The 25,573-nt window shown below is 48.7% G+C and overlaps 1 protein-coding gene across 1 annotated transcript in view; it reads right to left on the bottom strand.

The window, feature by feature from the left end:
* Positions 1-19,022: 19,022 nt before the first annotated feature.
* Positions 19,023-25,573, bottom strand: part of CA6 (carbonic anhydrase 6) — a 35,165-nt gene continuing 28,614 nt past the window's right edge. Inside the window, exons 8-9 of the mRNA XM_032300290.1 lie at positions 22,699-22,822; positions 19,023-19,248 (exon numbers count right to left, since the gene is read on the bottom strand). Coding sequence (XP_032156181.1) covers positions 19,163-19,248; positions 22,699-22,822 — 210 coding nt within the window. The 3' untranslated portion in view covers positions 19,023-19,162. The remainder of the gene's footprint in view (positions 19,249-22,698; positions 22,823-25,573) is intronic.

Here is a 25,573-nt window from a genome sequence, read left to right as displayed (position 1 = left end):
ATTAAGCAATTTTTTTAATGTATGCTAGTAAACCACACTGTCTCTTGGTGTTTGTGCACCTGGTGGGGAGACGTGTGACCTTGAAAATCAGGAGATCTGCCGGGCTCAGTGGCTCATGCCTGTAATCTCAGCACTTTGGGAGGCTGAGGCAGGTGGATTACCTGAGGTCAGGAGTTCGAGACCAGCCTGGGCAACATGGTGAAACCCTGTTTCTACTGAAAATGTAAAAATTAGCTGGGCGTGGTGGCACACCCCTGTAATCCCAGCTACTTGGAAGGCTGAGGTGGGAGAATCACTTGAACCTGGGAGGTGGAGGCTGCAGTGGGCTGAGATCGTGCCACTATACTCCAGCCTGGGCAACAGAGGAGCAAGACTCCATCTCAAAAAAAAAAAAAAAAAAAAAAAAAAAGAAAAGAAAGAAAATCAGAAGATCTGAAATCTATTCTCTGCTTTGCCACAGATGACATGACTCAAGCCAGTCCCTAAAATTCTCTGGAATTTCTTTCCTGGGCCATTGCATGGGAAAAGCATTTCCTTCCGTCACCTACCGCAGAGGTGCTGCATGCAGCCTTTGAGATCAAGGTTCTTGACGGTACTTAGCTCAGTGCCTTGTAAGCACTTCCGGTGGGTGTTCGATAAATGCTTGTTTATTGGGTTTCATTCCAGGGTCAGGTGACCATGGCTCCAAGTTCTAAGAGCTGCAGCCTCTCCCCACATGGCCTCATCAGAGTTTGTTACTGAGGTTGGGGTCAGGCTGAGTCACTGCTGGCCACCATCTCGTATCTTGTTTGGAGATGAAGACGGGGCAGGTCTCTGAACTTTGCTTGGCTTACACGGCTTCACTGATCGCTCTTCCTAAGCGCAGGTGCTCCAAAGACGTGACTCCACAGATAAGGGAGAATGCACAGGCCAAGTTTCCCAGGCGGGCAGAGCCTGCACCGGGCTCAGGGTGAAGCCTGGCGGTGTTCCCTTCTGTCAGCCCCACTCATTCGGATTCACGGTTACACTGGGCGTGAGGTGCCAGGGTAGGCAGTTTGCAGGAGTGACTGGAAGGCGCTCTAATGAAAAGTAACTCAAAAAACCAGAGCAATTCCATTTCAGGCATAGAAGAAAATAGCGCTGATTGAAAATTAAGTATCTATTAATGCGATGTCATAGAACCTCTTCTTGCAAATGACTTGATCAACAATTGATTTGCTTTAAGTTGTACCTTGAATAAAGAAAACAGTCTCTGGGTGGCCGGGCACAGTGGCTCCCAGCACTTTGGGAGGCCGAGGTGGGCGGATCACAAGATTAGGAGATGGAGACCATCTTGGCAAACATGGTGAAACCCCATCTCTAATAAAATACAAAAAATTAGCCGGGCGTGGTGGCACAGGCCTGTAGTCCCAGCTACTTGGGAGGCTGAGGCAGGGGAATCACTTCCCAGGGAGGCAGAGATTGTAGTGAGCGGACACAGCGCCATTGAACTCCAGCCTGGTGACAGAGCAAGACTCCATCTTTTCTCTGGAGTGTAATTATGACATAATTCAGGTTTCTTTGTCACCAGATTGTGCCGTTTTTAGCTAGACCCAGAGTGACTGGGCTGCTCTAGAACAGTTCTAGTGATTAGATTGTTCTAGGCTTGGCCTCCACCTCCTTGTCTGAAATCCACAGTGACAGCACTTGGGTGGTGGAAGAGTCAGAGGGGCGGTCGCATCACCACCCCATTTTGCAGATGAGGAGCCTGAGCCCAAGAATTCAGTGGAGCCAGCGTTGCCCGGTGGGGTCCCAACTGTCCCGCCTTCCCAAGGCTGACGGGCCTCCTGCTCAGGAAGGGGTGGGGGGCAGGGTCCCCGGGCTGTTGGGCTCTGATGGGTGGACACAGCTGCCCTCATTCCCTGGCTGGCAGCCAGGCCACCCAGAAAGCCGGTCTGCTGGCTGGTTAACTGTCTGCTGAGTCCTCGGTGGAGCCCGGGGGGAATGTGCCCACGGAACTCGTGGAGCTCACGCAGTGGATGTTTCTTTAGGGGAAACCCCCGAAATTCTGCCACCAAAGCCTCCTGGGTTGGCTGACTCAGTGACTTTCCAGATACTCCCGCTGCCTCTTGGGAAAATCCTGGATTTCAACATTGGAAGAGACCTTAGCTGGCCTTTAGGTTCTGCCTCCAGTAGGAATCCTTCTTTCAACATTCTCAGGGTTTCTTTTTGGAGACAGAGTCTCACTCTGTCACCCAGGCTGGAGTGCAGTGGCGCCATCGTAGTTCACTGCAACCTCCACCTCCCAGGTTCAAGCAGTTCTCTTGCCTCAGTCTCCCAAGTAGCAGGGATTACAGTGCACGCCCCTTGAGGTCTCCCTCTGTGGCCCAGGCTGCAGTGCAGTGGTGCCATCTTGGCTCACTGCAACCTCCACCTTGCAGGCTCAAACCATCCTTCCATCTCAGCCTCCTGAGTAGCTGGCACTATAGGCACGTGCCACCACACCCGGGTAATATTTTTTATCTTTTGTAGAGATATCTTATCTTTTGTATGTTGCCAAGGTTAGTCTTGAACTCCTGAGCTCAAGCAATCCTCCCACCTCAGCTTCCCGAAGTGCTAGGATTATAGGCATGAGCCACTGTGCCCGGCCCAGACTCCATTTCTTGCTCTTTTTTACCCATGGCCCCCTCTTTCCTCGGGCTTCAAAAGGTCCCTGTCTCCACAAGCTCTTAGAAACTTCCCTTTAATGAAAACCTGCTCTCAGTAATGGCTCCTTTAAAAATCAAACATTCGAAATATTTTGGGCTGGGCACAGTGGCTCGTGCCTATAATCTCAGCACTTTGGGAGGCCAAGGTGAAGGATTGATTGCAGCCAGGATTTCAAGACCAGCCTGGCTAGCATAGCAAAGTCCCGTCTCATTTTTTTAAAACATATTTTTAATTTAAAAAAAAATGAAACATTGTGCCACATTTCCTCCCCTCCCCCTTATCCTCTTCTGCTGAAATATTGTAAAATAAATCGTAGACATTGTGACATCTTACCCCTAAATAGCTTATTATGGATCTCTAAAAAATAAAGTCATGGGCTGGGCGCGGTGGCTTACCCAGCACTTTGGGAGGCTGAGGCGGGCGGATCACAAGGTCAGGAGTTCAAGACCAGCCTGACCAACATGGTGACACCCTGTCTCTACTAAAAATACAAAACTTAGCTGGGCATGGTGGCATGTGCCTGTAATCCTAGCAACTCAGGAGGCTGAGGCAGGAGAATCACTTGAGCCTGGGAGGCAGAGGTTGCAATGAGCCGAGATTGTGCCATTGTACCCTGGCCTGGGTGACAGAGCCAAACTCTGTCTCAAAAAAAAGAAAAAAATAATTGCCTGCAGAGCCCTGGAGGCCCTTGCTGGTACTCAGAAATTCCCGGTATGGCTCCCTGTTCCTGTGACGGGGGGCCCCAGGTTGCCTATTTGCACTCAGGCTCCCAGAGGTCCCAGAGCCAGCGCCACCTCTCCCAAGGGAGCGCAGTCCCTGAGCTGGCTGACCTCGGCGTCCCGTGTCATCACCTACATGGAGGGACCCTCCTCTGTGTACCCCCTCCACCCCCACCATCCTCCCGAGGACCCTTGGGCTGATGCCCCAGCAAATCTGCAGCTCCCAGCAGTTCCCTGGCTCTGGGTCCACAGCCCAGGAAGGAGACGAGGCTCTGTGGGAGGCCACGCGGCTCACCGGGCTCTACAAATGCTCCATCTGGCCTCAAGGTCCCGGCCGGCCCCAGATGAAACAGCCACTCAGCCAGCAGCCTCAGGCCTCCCTCAGTCCGTTGCCTCTAATACTCCTTTCCTCCTTATCAAATCTGCCATCCTAATCCCAAACGAAAGACATCACAATGAAACTACTTACTATCTGTGGTTTAATTCAGACTAAGATTTCATTAAGTGATAATGCTTAGTCAATTAACTTTCCCTATAGTGTTTTCATTTTCTTTTTTTTTTTTTTTTCTTTTTTTTTGAGACGAAGTTCCACTGTTGTTACCCAGGCTGGAGTGCAATGGCGCGATCTCAGCTCACCACAACCTCTGCCTCCTGGGTTCAGGCAATTCTCCTGCCTCAACCTCCTGAGTAGCTGGGATTACAGGCACGTGCCACCATGCCCAGCTAATGTTTTGTATTTTTAGTAGAGACGGGGTTTCACCATGTTGACCAGGATGGTCTCGATCTCTTGACCTCGTGATCCACCCGCCTCGGCCTCCCAAAGTGCTGGGATTACAGGTGTGAGCCACCGCACGGCCCCAGTGTTTTCATGTTCAAACAGAAGCTTGTAGGCCATAAAGGACTTTTTTTTTTTTTTTCGGCAGAGTCTTGCTCTGTCACCCAGGCTGGTGTGCAGTGGTATGATCTCAGCTCACTGCAACCTCCACCTCCCAGGTTCAAGTGATTCTCCTGCCTTAGCCTCCCCAGTAGCTGGGATTACAGGCTCGCACACCACACCCGGCTAGTTTTTGTATTTTAGTAGAGATGGGGTTTCACCATGTTGGCCAGGCTGGTCTCGAACTCCTGAGCTCAGGCAAGCCACCTGCCTCAGCCTCCCAAAGTATTGGGATTACAGGTGTGAGCTACCGCACCCAGCCATCTGGATCTTTGCCTCTAAGACTACACAAGCAGACGTCTCTCGGGGCCCCTCTCAAAGAGAGGTCAACGCGTGAGCAGCACCCCCAACCCCAATGCCATCAGGGGCCTCTCTGGCCTCCACCCACAGGAGCCCATTATACTGTTAGGGGAGGGTGGGAAGCTCTGACGCAGAGACTGAGGGGGCGTTTGCCCCACGTTTGGAAGATGCTGGGGACCTGACACCCTCAAACTCAGCCTAGGGGCCTGCCTTGATGGAGCTGAGTCTGCCTGGAGCTAGCTGGAAAATGCACCCGCCCTCCACCTCTTGCTGACTTGTCCCATAGGCCACTCCAGGGTGCAAGGGGTTGAAGGGAGCACAGGAATGGGAGCAGGTCCCGGCACCCCACTGGGAGGCTGTGTCAGGGCACACCGTCTGGTCCCAGCACCCTCGTCAGGACGTGGAGATGGCAAAGCCTGCCCGAGGCTCCAACAAAATCAAAGGCATGCGTCTTCATTGGGAACTGTGTTTGTGAAGAGCAGAAATGCGACCGAGGCCTGCAGGGAATTTCTGTGGAAGTCAAGGGCAGGAAGTACAGCCTGGTCCAGCGGTCACCAGCAGGTCCTCATCCGCCACCCCCGCCATGCTGACCCCCTCTGAGCCCAGAGGTCCTCCTCTGCTTCTCTTCAGCCCTGCCTCCTTCTCCCTGGACAGCGGCTTTCCTGGGAAGGGCTTAACATCTGCTCCACAGCGAGCACTTGTGAGAGGATCCTGGTGGCCATGTACCAATCGTGGTCCCCTCTGCACAGCCTTGGCATTCAGACGTCACTTATTGAGGCGTGAGAGGGGGCATCTGAGTGACCGCTGGCCCACCATCCCTTCCTCTGTGGGTGGGGTGAGGGACCCCCATCATGCCCGTGTGAGAGTGCTTGGAAATTCCCTAAGCAGCAGGGAGGCAACAGGGATCAACTTCCCTAAGTCCAGAGCCCCCACACCCCACTGGAACAGCCCAGGGACACACAGTCTGCCCTGTGTCCTTGATATGCTAGTAACTTACCTCGAGACCTCTATAGATCTTCTGTGCCTCAGTTTACCAATATGAAAAATGAGTGATCTCTGAGGTCTCCTGGGCACAGGCCCTGCTGTTCTCATAGTGGCCACTGGAGGGCAGCACCTCCCTGCCAGGGCTGCTGGGTCTGCTCCGTCTGTGCAAAAACTGTCTTTGCATTAGGTTTTGGGTTTGTTTTTTTGTTTTTGTTTGTTTTGTTTTTTACAAAATGGCACCAACACAGAAGGCCTTTCAGAGAATTTCTGGCACTAGTGAGAGGAACACCCACTGCCGGCTCTGTGGAACAGCTAACGAGCTGTTTCTAAAGAATATTTTGTTTCTCAAAACTTAATTATTGAGCAACATAAATTTACAGGAACCAGTACGGGAACATCGAGGTCCCAGGTCCCACTAAGACGTCATCCCAGCTTCTGTCCACCCCACCCCCCACGCCGGGAGCAGTGGCTCAGTGGCCTCCCTCCCCCGGATAACGTGGTTTTATGGCTGTTTAAAGAACACAGTTCTTCCTGCTGTCCCTGGCGAGGATGTTCCAGTGTGGCTGGGAACCCACGCGTGCTCTGCAGCTTCTAGGAGGTTTCTAGAAAACAAAGTTGGCCTCAGCAATGTAGCTTGAAAAGTGAACGTTAGCGCCAAAGTAACAGCACTTGAAGGCCTTTTATTTCTTCTTGGGTTTGTTTTAGTTTTAGTTTTAGTTTTCTGGCTTTTTTTTTTTTGAGACAGAGTCTTGCTCTGCTGCCCAGGCTGGAGTGCAGTGGCGCGATCTCGGCTCACCGCAGCCTCCACCTCCTAGGTTCAAGCAATTCTCCTGCCTCAGCCTCCTAAGTAGCTGGGAGTACAGGGATGTGCCACCACACCTGGCTAATGTTTGTATTTTCGTGGAGATGGGGTTTCACCATATTGGCCAGGCTGGTCTCAAACTCCTGATCTTAGGTGATCCTCCAGCCTCAGGCTCCCAAAGTGCTGGGGTTACAGGGGTGAGCCACTGCACCCGGCCCCTTAGTTTTAGTTTTTAAACGAAATTCAGGGTCTGGTGTGGTGGCTTATGCCTATAATCTCAGCACTTTGGGAGACCGAGGTGGGAGGATTCCTTGAGCCCAGGAGTTCCAGACCAGCTTGGGCAACATAGCAAGATCCTGTCTTTACAAAATATACAAAAATTAGCCAGGCATGATGGTATGCACCTGAGGTCCCAGCTGCTTGGGAGGCTGAGGCAGGAGGATTGCTTGAGCACAGGAGGTCGAGATAGCAGTGAGCTGTGATCACACCACTGCACTCCAGCAAGGGAGACAGAGTGAGATCCTATCTCAAAAACAAAAGAGTAAAACAGGCCCCTCACTCACTTCCTGTTGCACCACCTGCCCTGGCCTCCCCACCTCGCTCCAATCCTGCTCGACCCTTCGCATCTGGGAAATACCTGCTTGTCCCCAGATTCACCCTCCTCGCTGCCCCAGGTGAGACCCACCTCCAGCATGCCACCTGGAGGCATTCACGTGGCAGTAACAGGGGCCACCTGTCTCCCGCCCAACCCTGACCTGCAGGAGGGGTGTCTGCCACAGCAGGGCCTCAGGAAACTCTTTGTTTGAGGCAGGGTCTTGCTCTGTCACCCAGGCTGGAGTGCAGTGGTGCAATCTCGGCTCACTGCAACCTCCACTTCCTGGGCTCAAGCGATCCTCTCACCCCAGCCTCCGGAGTAGCTGGGACCATGCCCAGCTAATTATTTATTTTTTGTAGAGACAGGGTCTTGCTATGTTGCCCAGGCTCGTCTTGAACCTGGGCTCAAGCAGTCCTCCTGCCTCAGCCTCCCAAAGTGCTGGGATTACAGGTGTGAGCCACCATGCCCAGCCCCAGGAAATTCTCATTGCATGATTCAGTCTACCCAGCAGCTTCCCGGCTCATATTTGCCTTTCCAGAAAGCAGACTCTCCCAGGCTGAGCCCCAAGCCCGCCATCCCTCCATGAGAACTGCGCTGAGTGCTAATGAACACCCATAAACTGTCGCTGTTGGAGCAGTTGTGGTTCCAGGTCTGTGAGAAGCACACAGAAAATGACAGCTTGCTCAGGGCCGAGGGGGCTTCAGAACCCCCTCCAGCTTTTTGTTCTCTTTTTTTTTTTTTTTTTTTTTAAGAAAGTGTTTTGCTCTTGTTGCCCAGGCTGGAGTACAGTGGCATGATCTTGGCTCACTGAAACCTCCGCCTCCCAGGTTCAAGCAATTCTGCTGCTTCAGCCTCCTGAGTAGCTGGGACCCCAGGCGTGCACCACCATGCCTGGCTAATTTTGTATTTTTAGTAGAGATGGGGTTTCTCCATGGTTGGTCAGGCTGGTCTCGAACTCCTGACCTCAGGTGATCCGCCTGCCTTGGCCTCCCAAAGTGGTAGGATTACAGGCGTGAGCCACCGTGCCCAGCCTCAAAGTTTTTTTAGTACGTGCTGAAAATAATGATTTTTCTGGATCCTTTAGTCATAACGGTGGGAGCACTGCCTGGGTCCTTCTCCTTCAGTGCAAAGGGAGGAGTCATAGAATGCGGGAAAGATGACCAGCTTAGAGTCTGCAACCTGAGTTCAAATCCTGACTCTGTTGCTAATGAAAGCTGAGCCCTAATTTCTCTACCTGTAACTTGGCAATCAGAGTTCCCCACTCATGGAGTTGCTGAGAAACTCAAGATAAGCTGAGAGCCGTGGGAATTTTCGGAATGTTTACTTAAATTTATTTTTATTTTCATTATTGTAGAGACAAGGTCTCGTTATGTTGCCCAAGCTGGTCTTGAACTCCTGGGCTCAAGTGATCCTCCTGCCTCAGCCTCCCAAAGTGCTGGGATTACAGGCTGAGCCGCCGTGCCCAAGAACTTTCAGGAACTTTTGAAGCACAACATAAATGTGGGTGAGCCTGGTAAATAAAAGGTCCCCAAGAGTTAGCCCAGTGCTGAGCTCAGTTCCCGCCTGCCTCATCCCAGACACCCCAGCCTCACTTTCTGCACTTGGAACTGCACTGCCGCCTCGGACCAGAATCTCCCGGTGGCCCCAGGTGGCTTCAGGGAACACGTGGCTCCTCCAGCCCAGGAATCAGGTGGAGGAGATTTCTGGAGGAGATTTCTGGAGACCACCATGATTCCACTCAGAGGGCAGCCGTTCCCTCCTACAGGACACACTCTTTTGTTTCTTTTCTTTTTTTTTTTTTTTTTTTTTTTTTTGAAATGCACCCCAGGCTGGAGTGCAATGGGGTGATCTCGACTCACTGCAACCTCCGCCTCCCAGGTTCAAGCAATTCTGCCTCAGCCTCCCGAGTAGCTGGGATTACAGGCATGAGCCACTGTGCCCAACCAAGACACGCTCTTTCCAGAGCCTGGTGCCGCCGCGTCCATAGGCAAGCCCTCCCTGAATAGGCTCACAGTAGGAGCAGTTGGCTCAGCTCTGGGCTCAAAGCTCAGGGCACAAGGGTGAAAAGGCTGCCTACCGTGGTGCTGCCTGAGAGATCCCAGTGCTTTCAAGCTCATTGTCATCTCTGGGGTAAAACAGAAGATGGTCCGGTTGCCTTTGTGAGGTGGGTGAAGAAGCACGTCAGGAAGGAGGAGAGATCTGTGCCCCGTGTTCAGTGCAGAGAATGGCACGTGCAAAGGCCCTGTGGCCAGAACACATCTGGTGTCTCTGAGGAACGCTGCGGCCAGAGCTCAGTGAGAAAAGGGAGAGCAGAAATAGACGATGCCCAGAAAGCAGGCAGGCCAGTGGGGCAGACCACAGCTAGGGCTTCAGAATTCATTCAGTGTAATGGGGGCCAGGTGCAGTAGCTCACACCTCTAGTCCCAGCACTTTGGGAGGTTGACGTGGGTGGGTCACCTGAGGTGGGGAGTTCGCAACCAGCCTGGGCAACATGGTGAAACCCTGTCTCTACTGAAATACAAAAATTAGCCAGGTGTGGTGGTGGACGCCTGCAATCCCAGCTCCTCGGGAGGCTGACACACAAGAACTGCTTGAAGCCGGAGGTGGAGGCTGCAGTGAGCCAAGATTGCACCATTGCACTCCAGCCTGGGCAACAGAGTGAGACTCAGACTCATAAAGGAGAGATCACGGCATACTTGTAGGACTGCCTATATTATAACATTGAAGGAAAGGTTAATTTTTTAAAAAGTGTAATGGGAAATACCGGAAGTTTTGAAGTAGGGAATAATGTAATCAGATTTGATAAATAGTAATAAAGAGTAATAAATACCCATGTGTCACCACCCACCTTAGGCAATAAGTCATTACAGACAGAGTTAAAGACTGCGTTCTCTTCCACCCACCTCATAATGGATGCAACCACCTCACTACTCTTAATTCAGTTTCCTTCCTTCCTTCTTTCCTTCCTTCCTTCCTCCCTCCCTCCCTCCCTCCTTTCCTTCCGTCCTTTCTTCCTTCCAGCCAAATCTGAGTCCTCCCTCCCCCTTTCCTCCCTCCCTCCCTCTCTCTTTCTCTTTCTTTCTGTCTTTTCTTTCTTTTTCCTTCCTTCCTTCCTTCCTCCCTCCCTTCCTTCCCTTCTTCTCTCTTTCCCTTCCTTCCTCCCTCCCTCCCTCTCTCCCTTCCTTCCTCCCTTCCTTCCTTCCAGCCAAATCTGAGTCCTCCCTCCCTCCTTCCTTCCCTCCTTCTCTCCTTTCTTTCCTTCCTTCTTTCCTGCCTTCCTTCCTTCCTTCCAGTCAAATCTGAGTTCTCCCTCCCCCCTTCCTCTCTCCCTCCCTTCCTCCCTCTCTCTTTCTCTTTCTTTCTGTCTTTTCTTTCTTTTTCCTTCTTTCCTTCCTTCCTTCCTCCCTCCTGGCCACATCCGGCCTCATGCTCATATTTCTAATTTTCAATCCCTGGCTCATTTGTTTCTACCACTGCATAACATGATCTCTAAAACATCACCATTTCACATTCACCTGTCAGCAAACCTGTAGGCTGTTTCCTATGTTTTTCCATTACAAGTAATGCTGCCATGAGCATTTTTGTTTCTTATACATTCATGCAAATCTCTGTAAAGTAAATACCTAGGAGTGGAATTTCTGGGTCCTAGGAGATGCCCATGTTCGACTTCCTGAGGTCTTAGCAAACTGCTTTCAGGGTGTTACACCCGTTCACACTCCCAGCACTGGATGAAATTGCCTCACATCCTCAGTTGCACTTGGTAGCATCAGACCTTAAAGCTTTTGCTAGTCTGAGGTTGTGACATGGTATCTCATTGTGGCTCTAATTTTCATTGCCTTAATTACTATTGAGATCGAGTCTTTTCACTAACTGATTGATCATTCCTGTTTCTCCTCCTGTAAATTGTCAGTTCCTCCCTGCTTATGACTTTTTCTCTTGGGTTGTTTTCTTGTTGATTTTTAGGATTTCTTTAAATGCTAATTCATTCAGCACATTTTCACCAGCATCTTACGTGCCACATAGTCTTCTTAGGGGGTTGGGGTTTATTGAGAGAATGAAGAAAAAAATTCTGTCTTCCTCATGGAGTGAAATTATACTTCTTCATGGCAAATGACATATCCTTCTCCTTCTGTGGCCTGAGTTTCCAGAAGCAAATAGTGTCCACTTATTTCGTGTTTAGTGATGTTAACCTGCTCCCTGTTTCCAGAGGTTTTTGGCCTGACCCATAGAGTAGCATAGCATAGAACAGAACAGAACAGAATAGAATGCAATATAGGGTAAAGATCCCATCAATCTCCCATCTAATGGTGTTGGACACCAGTCGTGATCGTTACCTGGGTCCATCATTTCATTGAGGTTGCAAAACGATTTCTTCTGAAGTTACTAACTGGAATTCCTCCAAGAAGAACTCACCAACTGTGTAGCGTGGACCAGCGGCCACCGCAAAAGAATGTCCCCGCAGCACCTGTGAATGTGATCTTATTTGGAAAAAGGGGGTCAGGTGGGGTGGCTCATGCCTGTAATCCCAGTTCTTGGGAGGCCAAGGAGGGCAAACCATTTGAGCTCCTGAGTTCTAGACCAGCCTGGACAATATGGTGAAACCCTTTCTCTATAAAAAAAAATTTTTTTTAATTAGCTGGGTGTGGTCGAGCATGCCTGTAGTCCCAGCCACTTGGGAGGCTGATTTGGGAGAATCACTTGAGCCCAGGAGGTTGGGAGGTTGAGGCTGCAGTGAGCTGCAGTTGTGTAACTGTACTCCAGCTTGGGCAACACAGGGAGACCCCATCTTGAAAGAAAGAGAAAAAAAGCGAGAAAGCAGGAAAAGGAAGGAAGGAGGGAAGGAAGGAAGGAAGGAAGGAAGGAAGGAAGGAAGGAAGGAAGGAGAGAGGGAGGGAGGGAGGGAGGGAGGGAAGGAGGAAGGAAGGAAGAAAGAAAGGAGTAGGGAAGGGAAGGGAGGAAAGAAGGAAGAAAAAGGGAAAGAAAGAAAAAAGAAAAGAAAAAGGATCTTTGCAGCTGTAATCAACTAAAGAATTTTGAGATAAACTCCTGGATTATCCAAATGGACCCCATGACAAATGACCTTATAAGGGAAAAGCAGAGGCACAAAGACACAGAGAAAGGGGAAGACCATGTGGGGATGGAGGCAGAGACTGGAGCGATGCAGCCACAAGCCAAGGAGTGCTCGCGACCACCAGAAGCTGGGAGAGCCAAGGAAGAAGCACCCCCCCCAACCCCACCCAGCATCTTCGAGGGGAGCTTCGTCCTGCCAACATCCTGATTTCAAATTTCTGGTGTCCAGAACTGTGAGAAAATAAATAAATTTCTGATCTTTTAAACCATGCAGTTTGTGGTCCTTTATTACAGCTGCCACAGGAAATGGATCCAACCACGAAATCTCTCAGCTACAGTGTGCACAGGAAAGATGGGACGTAAGCCTGACTCTTTTCTTCTGTTTGTCAATTTACAGAAAAATAAATGGTTTCCTTAGCAACCTTCAAAGTTGACCAGTGAGTTTTCTTTCACGTATTTTTTTAATGAACTCATGTATTTCTGCATACTTAGTGTTTCAATTCTCAATCTATTGCAGTTATTATTCCTTTTACTGTTCTTTTGGATGCTTAGGTTGACCCAGGAGCTCGTTCAAGATGGTCCCAGTGTCTCTTTGACATAAATCCAGTACTTAGATTTCTTGTTTTCTGGCCTAAAAAGCTATCCCAGTTTCTTCCTATATATTCTTTTTTTCTGGAGACAGGAGTCTTGCTCTGATGCACAGGCTGATCTCATACTCCTGGCCTTATGTGATCCTCCCAATCCTGTTTCCCAAAGTGCTGGGATTAAAGGGGTGAGCCACTGTGCACAGCCCATCTTCTTTTTTTTTTTTGAGATGGAGTCTCACTCTGTTGCCCAGGCTGGAGTGCAGTGGCACGATCTTAGCTCACCGCAACCTCCGTCTCCCAGGTTCACGTGATCCTCTTGCCTCAGTCCCCCTAGTAGCTAGGGCTACAGGCATGCGCCACCATGCCTGGCTAATTTTTGTATTTTAGAAAGGGATGGAGCTTTGCCATGTTGGCCAGGCTGGTTTTGAACTCCTGACCTCAGGTGATCCACCCACCTCGACCTCCCAAAGTGCTGGGATTACAGGTATTAGTTACCACACCAGGCCACCCAGCCCATCTCGTATATTCTTGTTTCACATCTGGAATCAGTCATTTCTCCAAGGTTCCCTGGTTCCTCAGAGTGAAAAATGATATTTAGAAGCCACTATCTGGGCCAGGTGCAGTGGCTCACGTCTATAATCCCAGTACTTTGGGAGGCCAAAGCGGGTGGATCGCTTGAGGTTAGGAGTTCAAGACCAGCCTCACCAGCATGGCAAAACCCCATCTCTACTAAAAATACAAAAATTAGCCGGGTGTGGTGGTGCACACCTGTGATCCCAGCTACTCAGGAGGCCGAGGCAGGAGAAATAGCTTGATCCGGAAAGGCAGAGGTTGCAGTGAGCCAAGTTCGCCCCTCTGCACTCCAGCCTGGGCAACAGAGCAAAACTCTGTCTCAAAAAAATAAAAGGAGCCATTATCCGGTTATAAGGTGTACATTGCTGAGAGCTTGTTGTTGTTGGTAGGACATTTGATTAAACAGACCCAGGAAACACATACGTTTTAGAAAGAGAAAACGAATTTATTGCCAGGTGCGGTGGTGCATACCTTTAGTCCCAGGCACTTGGAAGTCTGAGGCAGGAGCATCGCTGGAGCTCAGGAGTCCTGGGCTGTCGTGCGCTGTGCCAGTCAAGTGTCGGCACTAAGTCTGGAATCAGTATGTGACCTCCCTGGAGCAGGGGACAACCAGGAGGCCTCAGGAGGAGTGAACCAGCCCAGGTCAGAAGTGGGTCAGGTCAAAACTCCTGTGCTGACCAGTAATGGGATCGTGCCTGTGAATAGCCACTGCACTCCAGCCAGGGCAACATAGCAAGATCCTGTCCCTAAAAAAAAAAGAAAAAAAAAGGAAAGAAAAAAAATAATTTATAAATTCATACTGATATTTCTAAATTTATGATTACAGGGTTTTTATCTAGCTTTAAAAAATTCTTTTTGAGACAGGGTCTTGCTTCATCACCCAGGCTGGGTTGCAGCAATGCAACCACAGCTCACGGTGGCCTTCACCTCCCAGGCCCAAGCAATCCTCCAACCTCAGCCTCCTAAGTAGCTGGGACCCAGGCATGGACTAGTATGCCTGGATAAATTTTTATTTTTTGTAGAGACGAGGTCTCGAGTGTTACCCAGGCTGGTCTTGAACTCCTGGGCTCCAGTGATCCTCCCGCCTCAGCCTCCCAAAGTGCTGGGATTAAAGGTGTCGGCCACAAAGCCCAGCCTAATTTTTAAATTTGGGTCTCTGTTTTTATGCTGAAAATCTGGTTGCTAAGGACATTAACATAATTATTTGTGCACATGTAGTCGTAGAGGATAGTAACTGCACTCACACACACACACACACAATTTCAAAATAACAATACCAGTATCATTACTACAAAGACTCCTAAGTACTGTTTAAGATTCCTTGGTACTTCTTCTTGTCCTTAGATATACTGCACCAAGTACAAAATGAAAAATCCTGTGTCTAAAATAACATGAAAAAGTCCTTCTGTGGCCGGGCGTGGTGGCTCACACCTGTAATCCTAGCACTTTGGGAGGCCGAGGCGGGCGGATCACTTGAGGTCAGGAGTTCGAGACCAGCCTGACCAACATGGAGAAATCCCATCTCTACTAATAATACAAAAACTAGCCGGGCGTGGTGGCACATGCCTGTAATCCCAGCTACTCAGGAGACTGAGGCACGAGAAAGGCTTGAATCCAGGAGGCGGAGGTTGCAGAGAGCCAAAATTGTGCCATTGCATTCCAGCCTGGACAACAAGAGCGAAACTCTGTCTCCAGACAAAAAAAAAAAAAGTCCTTCTGTGTTTACGCCACCGCCTCGTGTACAATTGTTCAATTGTTCTGCCGTATTTTTATGTTGAAACATTAATTGCATTTTATGTTTCAGGGATGCTTTTTTCCTTCTGTACTTAATTTTGCTTTACAATTATGTAAAACCTAATGTTCCAAAGTCAAAACTACCAAACAGGGTACCTCCAGAAAACTCCATCTTCCCACCCTACCCTCAGCACACTTCCCTGGCCTCCTCTTTTTAGAAAACCATTTTAATTTAGTTTTGGTTTCTTTTTCCCTTGTTTGTGCTTGGAAACATAAACAAAGACTTAACTATATTCATATTTCTAACTCTTCTTGTGCCATCTGTAAAATCACTTTTTTCAGCCTTAAAAATGTAGCCTAGAGGCCAAGGGCAATGGCTCTTGCCTGTAATCCCAGCACTTTGGGAGGCCAAGGCAGGCAGATCATCTGAGGTCAGGAGTTCGAGACCAGCCTGGCCAACATGGCTAAACCCCATCCATACTAAAAATACAAACACTAGCCGTGGCGTTGGTGGCATACATCTGTAATCCCAGCTACTCAGAAGGCTGAGGCAGAAGAATCCCTTGAGCCTGGGAGGCAGAGGTTGCAGTAAGCTGAGATCATACTACTGCACTCCAGACTGGGTGACAGAGCAAAACTCCATCTCAAAAAAAAAAAAAAAAAAATGTAACCTAGAGATTGTTCCTTCTGCAGTTCTCCGTTGTGTGAATAGCACTGGTTTAGTCAACCAATCCCCAACTGATGGGCATTTGCATTTTCTCCTGGATTTTGCTGTGAATAATAGCATGAATGGCTTTTTTGCAAGTCTCCATTAAGGATAGATTTTCAGGGGTGGGAGGGTTGGGTCCCTGGGCGCAGGCGAGGATAGTCCCGTTTCCATCTTTATTTCCTTGTCTGACTCCCCACATGAATGTAAGTGAGCTCCCTGGATGTGCCGTCCACTTTGTGCCTCTAATTCATTATAGACATGCGTATCTGGTGGAAAGAATGAGTCTCACCACGTCACTTCCCTGCTGAAACGCTGCAGTCGCTGCCATCACCCACAGGGTAAAATCCAAAACCCTCTAGTAGCACGGAAGATACTAGTGATGACCTGACCTCCCCTGTCCACACCCCCTCCTTCCGTGCCAGCATCCTTGAACTTGGTCCTCCAACCACGCTAAATTGCTTCCACTTCCCAGGTGTCTTTCCATCAGCACAGGCTACATTGTCAGGTCACAAAACCCCCACCCCTCCCTGACTTGGTTCCCCAGGTGAACTCTTTCTCAGCCTTCAAAACCCAGGACAAACACCTGGATTTTAAACACAGGTGTTCCCCCCACCGTAGGGCGATAGGGTGATTGTTTATTTCAGTGTCTGTCCTGCTCACCAGACCTGAGCTGTAGGAGTGGGGGATTGTCCTCAGCCATCCCTGAACCCCCAGCACTTAGTGCTATGTCGGGCTCAGAGCAGGTGCCCAAGAAAACTTATTGAGTTGTTGAGAAATGCTGAGTGTATGAGAACATTATATTGTTTGCTAAGAAGAACGACAGCAAGGAAAACCTGGCCATCCCACCTCCTACCCCCTACCCCCCCCCCCCCCCCCCCCCCCCATCCCCACCCCCTAATTCCCCCTTGCCCCCCCCACCCTGCAATGGAAAACTGCTTGGGGCATTCTAAAGTAGCAAGACAGCATATGTATATGATACACCAGTTAAAACAATCCTTCAGGCAAGAGTTATGTGACCTGTCCCCAGGGCTCCCTTGTGGAGAATACTTTCTAGTTTGTCCGTGATCCGTGGTAAGCAGGCACCAGCTGCCCACCTAGTTTATCTTGGTTCTATGAGAAAACACAGAACACCTATTTGCTAATAATAATCACCTGTTCGGAGAGAATAACTACGTGGAGCAGCATCTGCTCGAGGCCCTCAGCCCGGAGTTCTGACAGCTCCTGAGGCTCTCAGCTCGGAAGGCTGTTGGCCCCCTGGATAGTCCCACTTTGCTGTTCTATCTGGGTGTCTGCTTCTTAAAGCCTTCAGCGCCGCCTGGGTGGGGGTCTCTACAGCCAAGCTGGTCTCGGTATTGAGTAAATGAAAGGGAGGTTTCCTATGATTAAAAGACTTGGATTCAAATCCTGACTTTTTTTTTTTTTTGAGACAGGGTCTCACTCTGTTGCCCAGGCTGGAGTGCGATGGCTGGATCTCGGCTCACTGCAACCTCTGCCTCCCAGGTTCAAGCTATTCTCCTGCCTCAGCCTCCCAAGTAGCTGGGACTATAGGCGTGTACCACCACACCCCACTAATTTTTTTTGTATTTTTAGTAGAGACGGGGTTTCACCATGTTGGCCAGGATGGTCTCAATCCCCTGACCTTGTGATCTGTGTGCCTCAGTCTCCCAAAGTGCTGGGATTACAGGCGTGAGCCACCTCGCCCAGCCCAAATCCTGGCTTTTCACCTGCCACCTAGGAGATCTTGAGCAAGTTGGCATCTTGGTTTGCTTTCTGTAAACTGGGATAATGTAAGCTCACTGAGGGTGGCCCTCAGGGCTGAAGGCAGTCACGTGTGGTGGAAGTGCTTAGGATATGATCAATAACGACATGGAAGAACAAAGGCGACCGGCGCAGAAGGAATTCAGAATAGTCTCAATCAGAGGTGAGGAGGAAGCTACGGCATGGGTAAGTAAGGGGCATCGATTAAGGGAATGCATAAGTGACCAAGAAAAATAGTAGCAGCTGGGTGTGGTGGCTCACGCCCATAATCCCAGCACCCTGGGAGACCAAGGTAGGAAGATCGGGTAAGCCCGGGAGGTTGAGGCTGCTGTGAAGCTAGGATCACCACTGCACTTCAGTCTGGACAACAGAGTAAGACCCTGTCTCAAAAAAAAAAAATAAATAGGCCAGGCACGATGGCTCATGCCTGTAATCCCAGCACTTTGGGAGGCCGAGGCGGGCAGATCACGAGGTCAAGAGATTGAGACCATCCTGGCCAACATGGCGGAACCTCGTCTCTACTAATACGAAAATTAGCTAGGCGTGGTGGTGCGTGTCTGGAGTCCCAGCTACTCGTGAGGCTAAGGCAGGAGAATCGCTTAAACCCAGGAGGTGGAGGTTGCAGTGAGCCGAGATCACACCACTGCAGTCCAGCCTGGCGACAGAGAAAGACTCTGTCTCAAAATCAAAAAAATAATGGCCACTCTTCTTCGTACTTCTCAGCGTTATTTAATGAAGCCACCGCCCTGAGACCAGCCTGGCCAACATGTCGAAACCTCGCCTCTATTAAAAATACAAAAATCAGCTGGGTGTGATGGTACACACCTGTAATCCCAACTACTCAGGAGGCTGAGGCAGGAGAATTGTTAAAATCCAGGAGGTCGAGGTTGCAGTAAGAAAGATTACACTACTGCATTTCAGCAGTAGTGAGACTGTCTCAAAAAAACAAAAACAAAAAAACCCCTCTCCTTTTCGTTAGTCTTAGTCTTGGAAAATCCCTCCCACCTTGATCTGTATCCCCTCACCTGTGTGTGTGAGGGGGAGGGGGGCAGGCAGGACAAAGAAGGGATATTGAAAAGACATTTTTCAATGACAAATTTCCAAAATTATTTTATTACATCCAATGCTAAAGGAAAGTTCAGGCTGGTTTATAATTTAGACAGGTCAGCATGTATGATTTGATGGGAGAATAGTTAGGGTTCTATTTCCTTTAAATTTCTATTCCAATCAATTTCCACTGGTGATGTCTAACTCAGATCCCTTCTCACACATGGAAGCCATCTCACTTCCTATCCGGGACGATCGTTTCCCCTCTTTTAATCAGAAACTCAACAGCTGCCCGAGAGGGAGCAGCGTGCTCCAGACACACATGGTTTCCTAGACAGGGCAGGGTGTGGCTGCAGGGGACCGGCACCTCCTCCAGTTAGATCTGGCTTCAAGCTAGTTAATATTGGGTCTTTCCTCTGTTCAATGCTTTTCTTAAGTATTCAAGATCTTTCTTAATCTTATGTAGATAAAACTGGAATTCAGAGCCTAGAGTATATTCCATAAAAAGAAGAGTTAGTTGGAAATGGTTAAGTCTTGTACAGTCCTCACAAAAACAGAGAAGGGGGATGGCCAGACACCATACCAGCATCGTATTTTGGGGAAGTCTTTTGATTCCTTAGAATACTCTCCACGTGCCCACTGCATTGGCTTTAAGCATCTTCACTGTGTTTGACCTCAGGCTTCTAAGCCGCCCGGAGCCAAGCGTGGCATGTTGAGGAGGGTTGTATTCTTGGCTTTGGTCTCTTCTGGGATGCCCAGTGCCCCTCACCTGAGGAGATATATGTGTTTTCTAGTAAATACACTGCAAGAGCTCCGTATTTGGACATTGTCTTGTATTTGTAACTGACCTTGGTTTCTCAGGTCATTCCTTGTGGGTGGGTTAATCATAACAACCCCACTGGGGTACAGTTCTCTATAGAACAGCTAAATACCATGAGTCACGCAGCTAGGTTGACCAGAGCCAATCACTGCTACATAGAAACCTGGATCTGGCCAGGCACAATGGCTCATGCCTGTAATTGCAGCACTTTGGGAGGCTGAAGAGGATGAATTGCTTGAGCTCAGGAGTTCAAGACCAGCCTGGGCCACATGGCTAAACCCCATCTCTACCAAAAAAAAAAAATTAACTGGGTGTGGTGGTACATGCTACTCCCAGATATTTGGGAGGCTGAGGTCGGAGGATTGCTTAAGCCCTAGAAGTCGTGGATGCAGTGAGCCAAGATAGCACCACTGTACTCCAGCCTGAGTTAAAGAGTGAGACCCTGTCTCAAAAAAAAGAAAAAGAAAAAGAAAAAAGTCTGAGGCCAGGCACAGTGGCTCATGCCCGTAATCTCAGCATTTCGGGAGGCCGAGTGGGTGGATCACCTGAGGTCGGGAGTTCGAGACCAGCCTGACCAACATGGTGAAACCCCATCTCTACTAAAAATACAAAATTAGCAGGGCATGGTGGTACATGCCTGTAATCCCAGCTACTCAGGAGGCTGAGACTTAAATCCGGGAGGTGGAGGTTTCAGTGAGCCAAGATTGTGCCATTGCACTCCAGCCTGGGCAACAAGAGCGAAACTTCGTCCCAAAAAAAAAAAAAAAGAAAAGAAAAATCCGGGCCTGAGAGAAGGTGGGCCAAGATGATGGCCAGTCCTGTATTTTATAATGAGCAAAGGGAGGCCACAATTCAGGTTCCCTGAGGGTCGGGAAGCCCTCTGATGCTGTACTGGGAGTTGAAGTAATAAATCCTAAACAGCTATTCTCAGTGGACCTCCAGGCAAATCACAGCATGGAGTACCTGAGTCTGAGCTCCCTCGTGAGGAGATGCTAGAGTGACCCTCTAGTGGAAAAAGCATTTCAGACGTGGCATAGGGAAAGATATGCAGTCTGTTAGTGACTATTGAATAGCCTAAAATTACTTTAGGGATAGCAGGGGAAACATGGCAACATTGAGAACTAGGAGACAGGCCGGTGTGGTGGCTCATGCCTATAATTCCAATGCTTTGGGAGGCCAGGCAGTTGGATCAACTAAGGTCAGTATTTCGAGATAAGCCTGGCCAGCATGGTTAAACCCCGTCTCTACTAAAAATACAACAATTAGCCAGGCGTGGTGGAGTGTGCCTGTAATCCCAGCACTTTGGGAGGCCAAGGCTAGCAAATCATGAGGTCAGGAGTTCAAGACCAGCCTAACATGGTGAAACCCCATCTCCACTAAAAATGCAAAAATTAGGCCAGGTGTGGTGGCCCATGCCCTGTAGTCCCAGCACTTTGGAAAGCCAAGATGGGTGAATCATGAGGTCAGGAGTTCAAGACCAGCTTGGCCAACATGGTGAAACCCTCTCTCTACTAAAAATACAAAAAAATAGCTGGGGGTAGTGGCGACCACCTGTAATCCCAGCTACTCGGGAGGCTGAGGCAGGAGAATCCCTTGAACTTGGGAGGCGGAGGTTGCAGTGAGCCAACGAGATTGTGCCACCACACTCCCACCTGGGCAACAGAGCAAGACTTTGTCTCAAAAAATTAAAAAATTCAAAAAACTAGGAGACAGACCCATGAGTCTAAGCTCCCTTTGTTCAGCCTGCTTGCAATTGGACCTGTTGAAAATGACATCACCTTTGGAAAAAGGGATTCTTGCTGTTAATGTCGTACACAGAATAATACAGGGAATGATCACTATAGCTGATGTCTGTTTTTCCCCTCTGTTAGTATTGTATTGGAGGAGTCCGTTGATACAAGAGTAAACAGTAAATGAACCAGGAAGGAAAGATGGGAAGAAAATCACAAATAGGCCTTATTGGAGTGGAGGGTGGAAATTTAAAAGTTTTAAAAGGTACATATAAAGGTGAAGTAAAGCCAAACGAGGTGGCTCATGTCTATAATTCCAGCACTTTGGGAGGCTGAGGTGGGAAGACTGCTTGAGGCCAGGAGTTTGAGACCAGCCTGAGCAACATAGTGAGATTTCATCTCTTAAAAAAAAATACAAAAAAAAATCAGCTGAGTGAGGTGGTGTGTGCCTGCAGTCCCCACTGCTGGGGAGGCTGAGGTGGGAGGATCGCTTGAGCCTGGACGGTTGAGGCTGCAGTGAACTATTGTGCCACTGAGCTCCAACCTGGGCAACAGAGTGAGATCTCATCTCAAAAAAACAAGTGGGATAATATTGAGTCAACAATGTTGAGAGGAAACTGATTCTACCGTATTGGAAAATGTAAAAGTATCGGGAATGGTTAACAGAATGGGTTGTAAAGACAATGGCTTCAGGGACTGTGTACAGTTCACTGCAACTTTACAGAAAGACAAAATGAAGATGAGGTTATGAAATATTTACATTCTTGCCAACACAGAAATGAGGTGAGGCAAGGACACAGTTGGAGCCCGATCCAAGGAATTCAAGGATGCGGTGGAGGCTGGACTGCCCGCCTGCTTCCAGCACGCTGGGGTCTGGGGCCTGCACCCCAAGCAGATGCGGTAAACTCTATGTGGTCTAGTTAACCCCACCTTGAGAGAATGTATAGGAGGCGTTGGGGGTGGGTTCATAACACAGACTAAGATCAAGATGCACAGGAAATAACCTGAGTGGGGTTAACAAGGTTAACTTGGCTGGACATGGTTGCCCACGCCTGTAATCCCAACACTTTGGGAGGCCGAGGTGATTGGATCACTTGAGGTCAGGAGTCCAAGACCAGCCTGGCCAACGTGCCAAAACCCCATTGCTATTTAAAAAATACAAAAATTAGACGGCCCTGGTGTCGGGTGTTCGTAATCCCAGCTACTGGGGAGGTTGAAGCAGGAGAATCACTTGAACCCAGGAGGTGGAGGTTGTAGTGAGACAAGATTGCACCCTGTACTCCAGCCTGGGTGACAGAGCTAGACTCTGTCTCAAAAAACAAAACAACAAAACAAAAATGTGACTTGAAACTACACTCTTATGAGAGCTTCTGGATGTTGCAGTCATCTTGCGTCTCCTACGGTCTCTAGCCAAGACTAGGTAGGTGATAAATCACGCAGTTGTCTCTCCTGATGTCTCTTGTGTTCTATTCAATGGCGTCCCTGCCTGGACTGGGAAGAAGTGATCGCCCTCTGCCCGAGTCCTGTGCAGCTTGGCCCATGTGGGCCGCCTGCTACTGAAATGACTCTCCTTCCCTTACTAGTGCCAGAAGAGACGGGTCCACCTAGAGAAGGAGCAGAACAGGAGTTAACCAACTGCAGAACGTAAACAAGAGTCGATCCCACTCACCCTGACTTGGGAGGTACACGAAGTTGGATTCCACTACTCTGTGGTTCAGCGGCTGGGTCCTGCGATAATCATTCTGGATGGTCTTGTTTTGGTGATCCAGTAAGGAATTCTCCAGCTTCCAAACCTGGAGCAATGTAAGTGCATTAGAGAGGGAAAGAGGCACTGGGTGCCTCTTTTAAAGGAAGTAACAATTGGCTGGGCACATGGCTAATGCCTATAATCTCAGCACTTTGGGAGGCCAAGGCGGGCAGATCACTTGAGCAAAGGAGTTAGAGACCAGCCTGGCCAACATGGAAAGACCCCTTCTCTACCAAAAATACAAAAATTAGCCGAGCACGGTGGCGTGCACCTGTAATCCCAGCTACTCGGGAGACTGAGGCAGGAGAATTGCTTGAACCCGGGAGGTAGAGGTTGCAGTGAGCCAATTTCATGTCACTGCACTCCAGCCAAGGAGACAGAGCGAAACTGTCTCAAGAAAAAAAAAAAAATTAACAACCGGGCTAGAGCTTGGATTTATATAACCCTGATAAAGTGACTGTAAGAAGATCTCAAGTCCAGGGAGGTTCTGGGTGCTGGTGAAAGGCATTACTCCGGAGCTCGTCTCGCCGTGCCTTCTTCCAGCAGGTATCCACACACAGTCTCTTTTCAGCTTTTTATATGAGTCTTTGTCCAATAGTCCAAAGGAGAGAAAGAAGTAAGCAGAAATATATCAAGTGGCAGACTCAGTTTTTGTTTTTAAAAAATGTCTGGTTTTTTTTGTTTGGTTGTTTTTGTTTTTTGTTTGTTTGTTTGTTTTTTGAGACAGTCTCGTTTTGTTGCCCAGGCTGGAGTGCAGTGGTGCAATCTTGGCTTACGGCAACCTCTGCTTCCCGGGTTCAAATGATTCTCCTGCCTTAGCCTCCCAACTGGCTGGGACTACAGGTGCCCGCCACCACGCCTAGCTAGTTTTTATATTTTTAGTGGAGACGGGGTTTCACCGTGTTGGCCAGGCTAGTCTCAAATTCCTCAGGCCATCCGCCTGCCTCTGCCTCCCATAGTGCTGGGATTACAGGCGTGAGCCACCTCACCCAGCCTGAAAATGTCTGTATTTTGTCTATATCCTTGAAAGGTACTTTCGCTGCACATACAATGCTATGCTGGCTATTTATTTTCCTCAGCACTTTGGAATTATGTTTCCACTCCCTTCTGACTTTCACTGTTGCTATGTTGAATCAACTCTCTAATAATCCTCTTTCCATGACAATCTATCTTTTCTTTCTGGCTGATTTTTAAATTGTTTCTTTGTCACTGATGGTTTCACTGTGATGGGTTTAGCGTAGGGTGTTGGGTATTCACACACATGTATCTTTACACACCCAGAGAGAGACAGAGAAACTAATTGGCATTCTTGAATATATGACTTGGTATCTCTTCCTGAAAATTGTCAGCCAGTATTTTGTCAAATCACGCCTCTTCCCTGCTCTGCCTCTCTTCTTCTAGGATTTTGGTTAGACATTTACTAGACCTTTCCTCTATACTACCTTGCTTCACTTCTTTCTGTAGCTCCATCTCTTTTTCTGTTTGTGCTGCATTCTAGATAACGTTATTGGCTGTCTCCAATTTACTAATTCTCTCTCAAGCTGTATCTAACATGCTGTTAAACACATTCATTGGGTTATTTATTTATTTATTTTGGAGACAGAGTCTCACCCTGTCACCCAGGCTGGAGTACAATGGTGTGATCTAGGCTCACTGCAACCTCTGCCTCCCAGGTTCAAGCAATTCTCCTGCCTCAGCCTCCCGAGTAGCTGGGATTACAGGTGTGCCACCCAACACGCCCGGCTAATTTTTTGTATCTTTAGTAGAGACAGAGTTTCACCATGTTGGCTAGGGTGGTTTTGAACCTTTAACATCATTATCTGCCCGCCTCAGCCTCCCAAAGTGCTGGGATTACAGGCATGAGCCACCATTCCTAGACAATTTTTTTTTTTTTTTTTTTTGACAGAGTTTTGTTCTGTGACTCAGGCTGGAGTGCAGTGGTGCAATCTCAGCTCACTGCAACCTCTACCTCCCGGGTTCAAGCAATTCTTCCACCTTAGCCACCCAAGTAGCTGGGATTACAGGCACACACCACCACACCTAGCTAATTTTTTGTACTTTTAGTAGAGAAGGGGTTCCACCATCTTGGCCAGGCTGATCTTGAACTCCTGGCCTCCCAAAGTGCTGGGGTTATAGGTGTGATACACTGTGATAGGCATGGATTGTTAATTCTTGATACTATTTTTCCATTTCTAGAAATTCTGTTTGGGTTTTTTCCCAAGTCTGGCTGCCCATTTTAATATTTTTTCATTCATTTCTCATAATTAAACCTCTTATTTTTTTATACATACCAAATATTCTTATGTCATATTAATTGATAATTCCACTAACTGAAATCTTTGTAGGTCTGAATCTGCTGGTTCTCATTTATAATGTCTTTTTTTCTCATATGTTTTGTGGGGTTTTTTCCTTAATTGAGCTAATTTCAGGTAACTTTGTGAAAATTCTTCTAGGTCTGGATTTAAGTTCATTTTTCTGGAGATAATTGACCATTTGCTTTGTCAGGTGCCTGGGGACACTTCCAGCCTGATTGGGAACATTTTGGGGTGTGGGTGTCCTTGAGCAGGGGTCTTTTCCACCTTTTTCTAAGAAAATTAAGAAAAGGAGATGGCCATGCGCAGTGGCTTCCACCTGTAATCCCAGCACTTTGGGAGGCTGACACAGGCAGATTGCTTGAACCTAGGAGTTCGAGACCTGCCTGGGAAACACAGTGAAACTCCGTCCCTACTACATGCCTGTAATCCCAGCTCGGGAGGCTGAGGCAGGAGAATTGCTTGAACCCGGGAGGCAGAGGTTG

This window comes from Sapajus apella, unplaced genomic scaffold, assembly GCF_009761245.1.
Source record: "Sapajus apella isolate SASKATOON/1434 unplaced genomic scaffold, GSC_monkey_1.0 scaffold43, whole genome shotgun sequence".
Taxonomy (NCBI): Eukaryota; Metazoa; Chordata; class Mammalia; order Primates; family Cebidae; genus Sapajus; species Sapajus apella.
The sequence above is the reverse complement of the archived record's forward strand: the minus strand, read 5'-3'. Positions and strand labels throughout refer to the sequence as shown.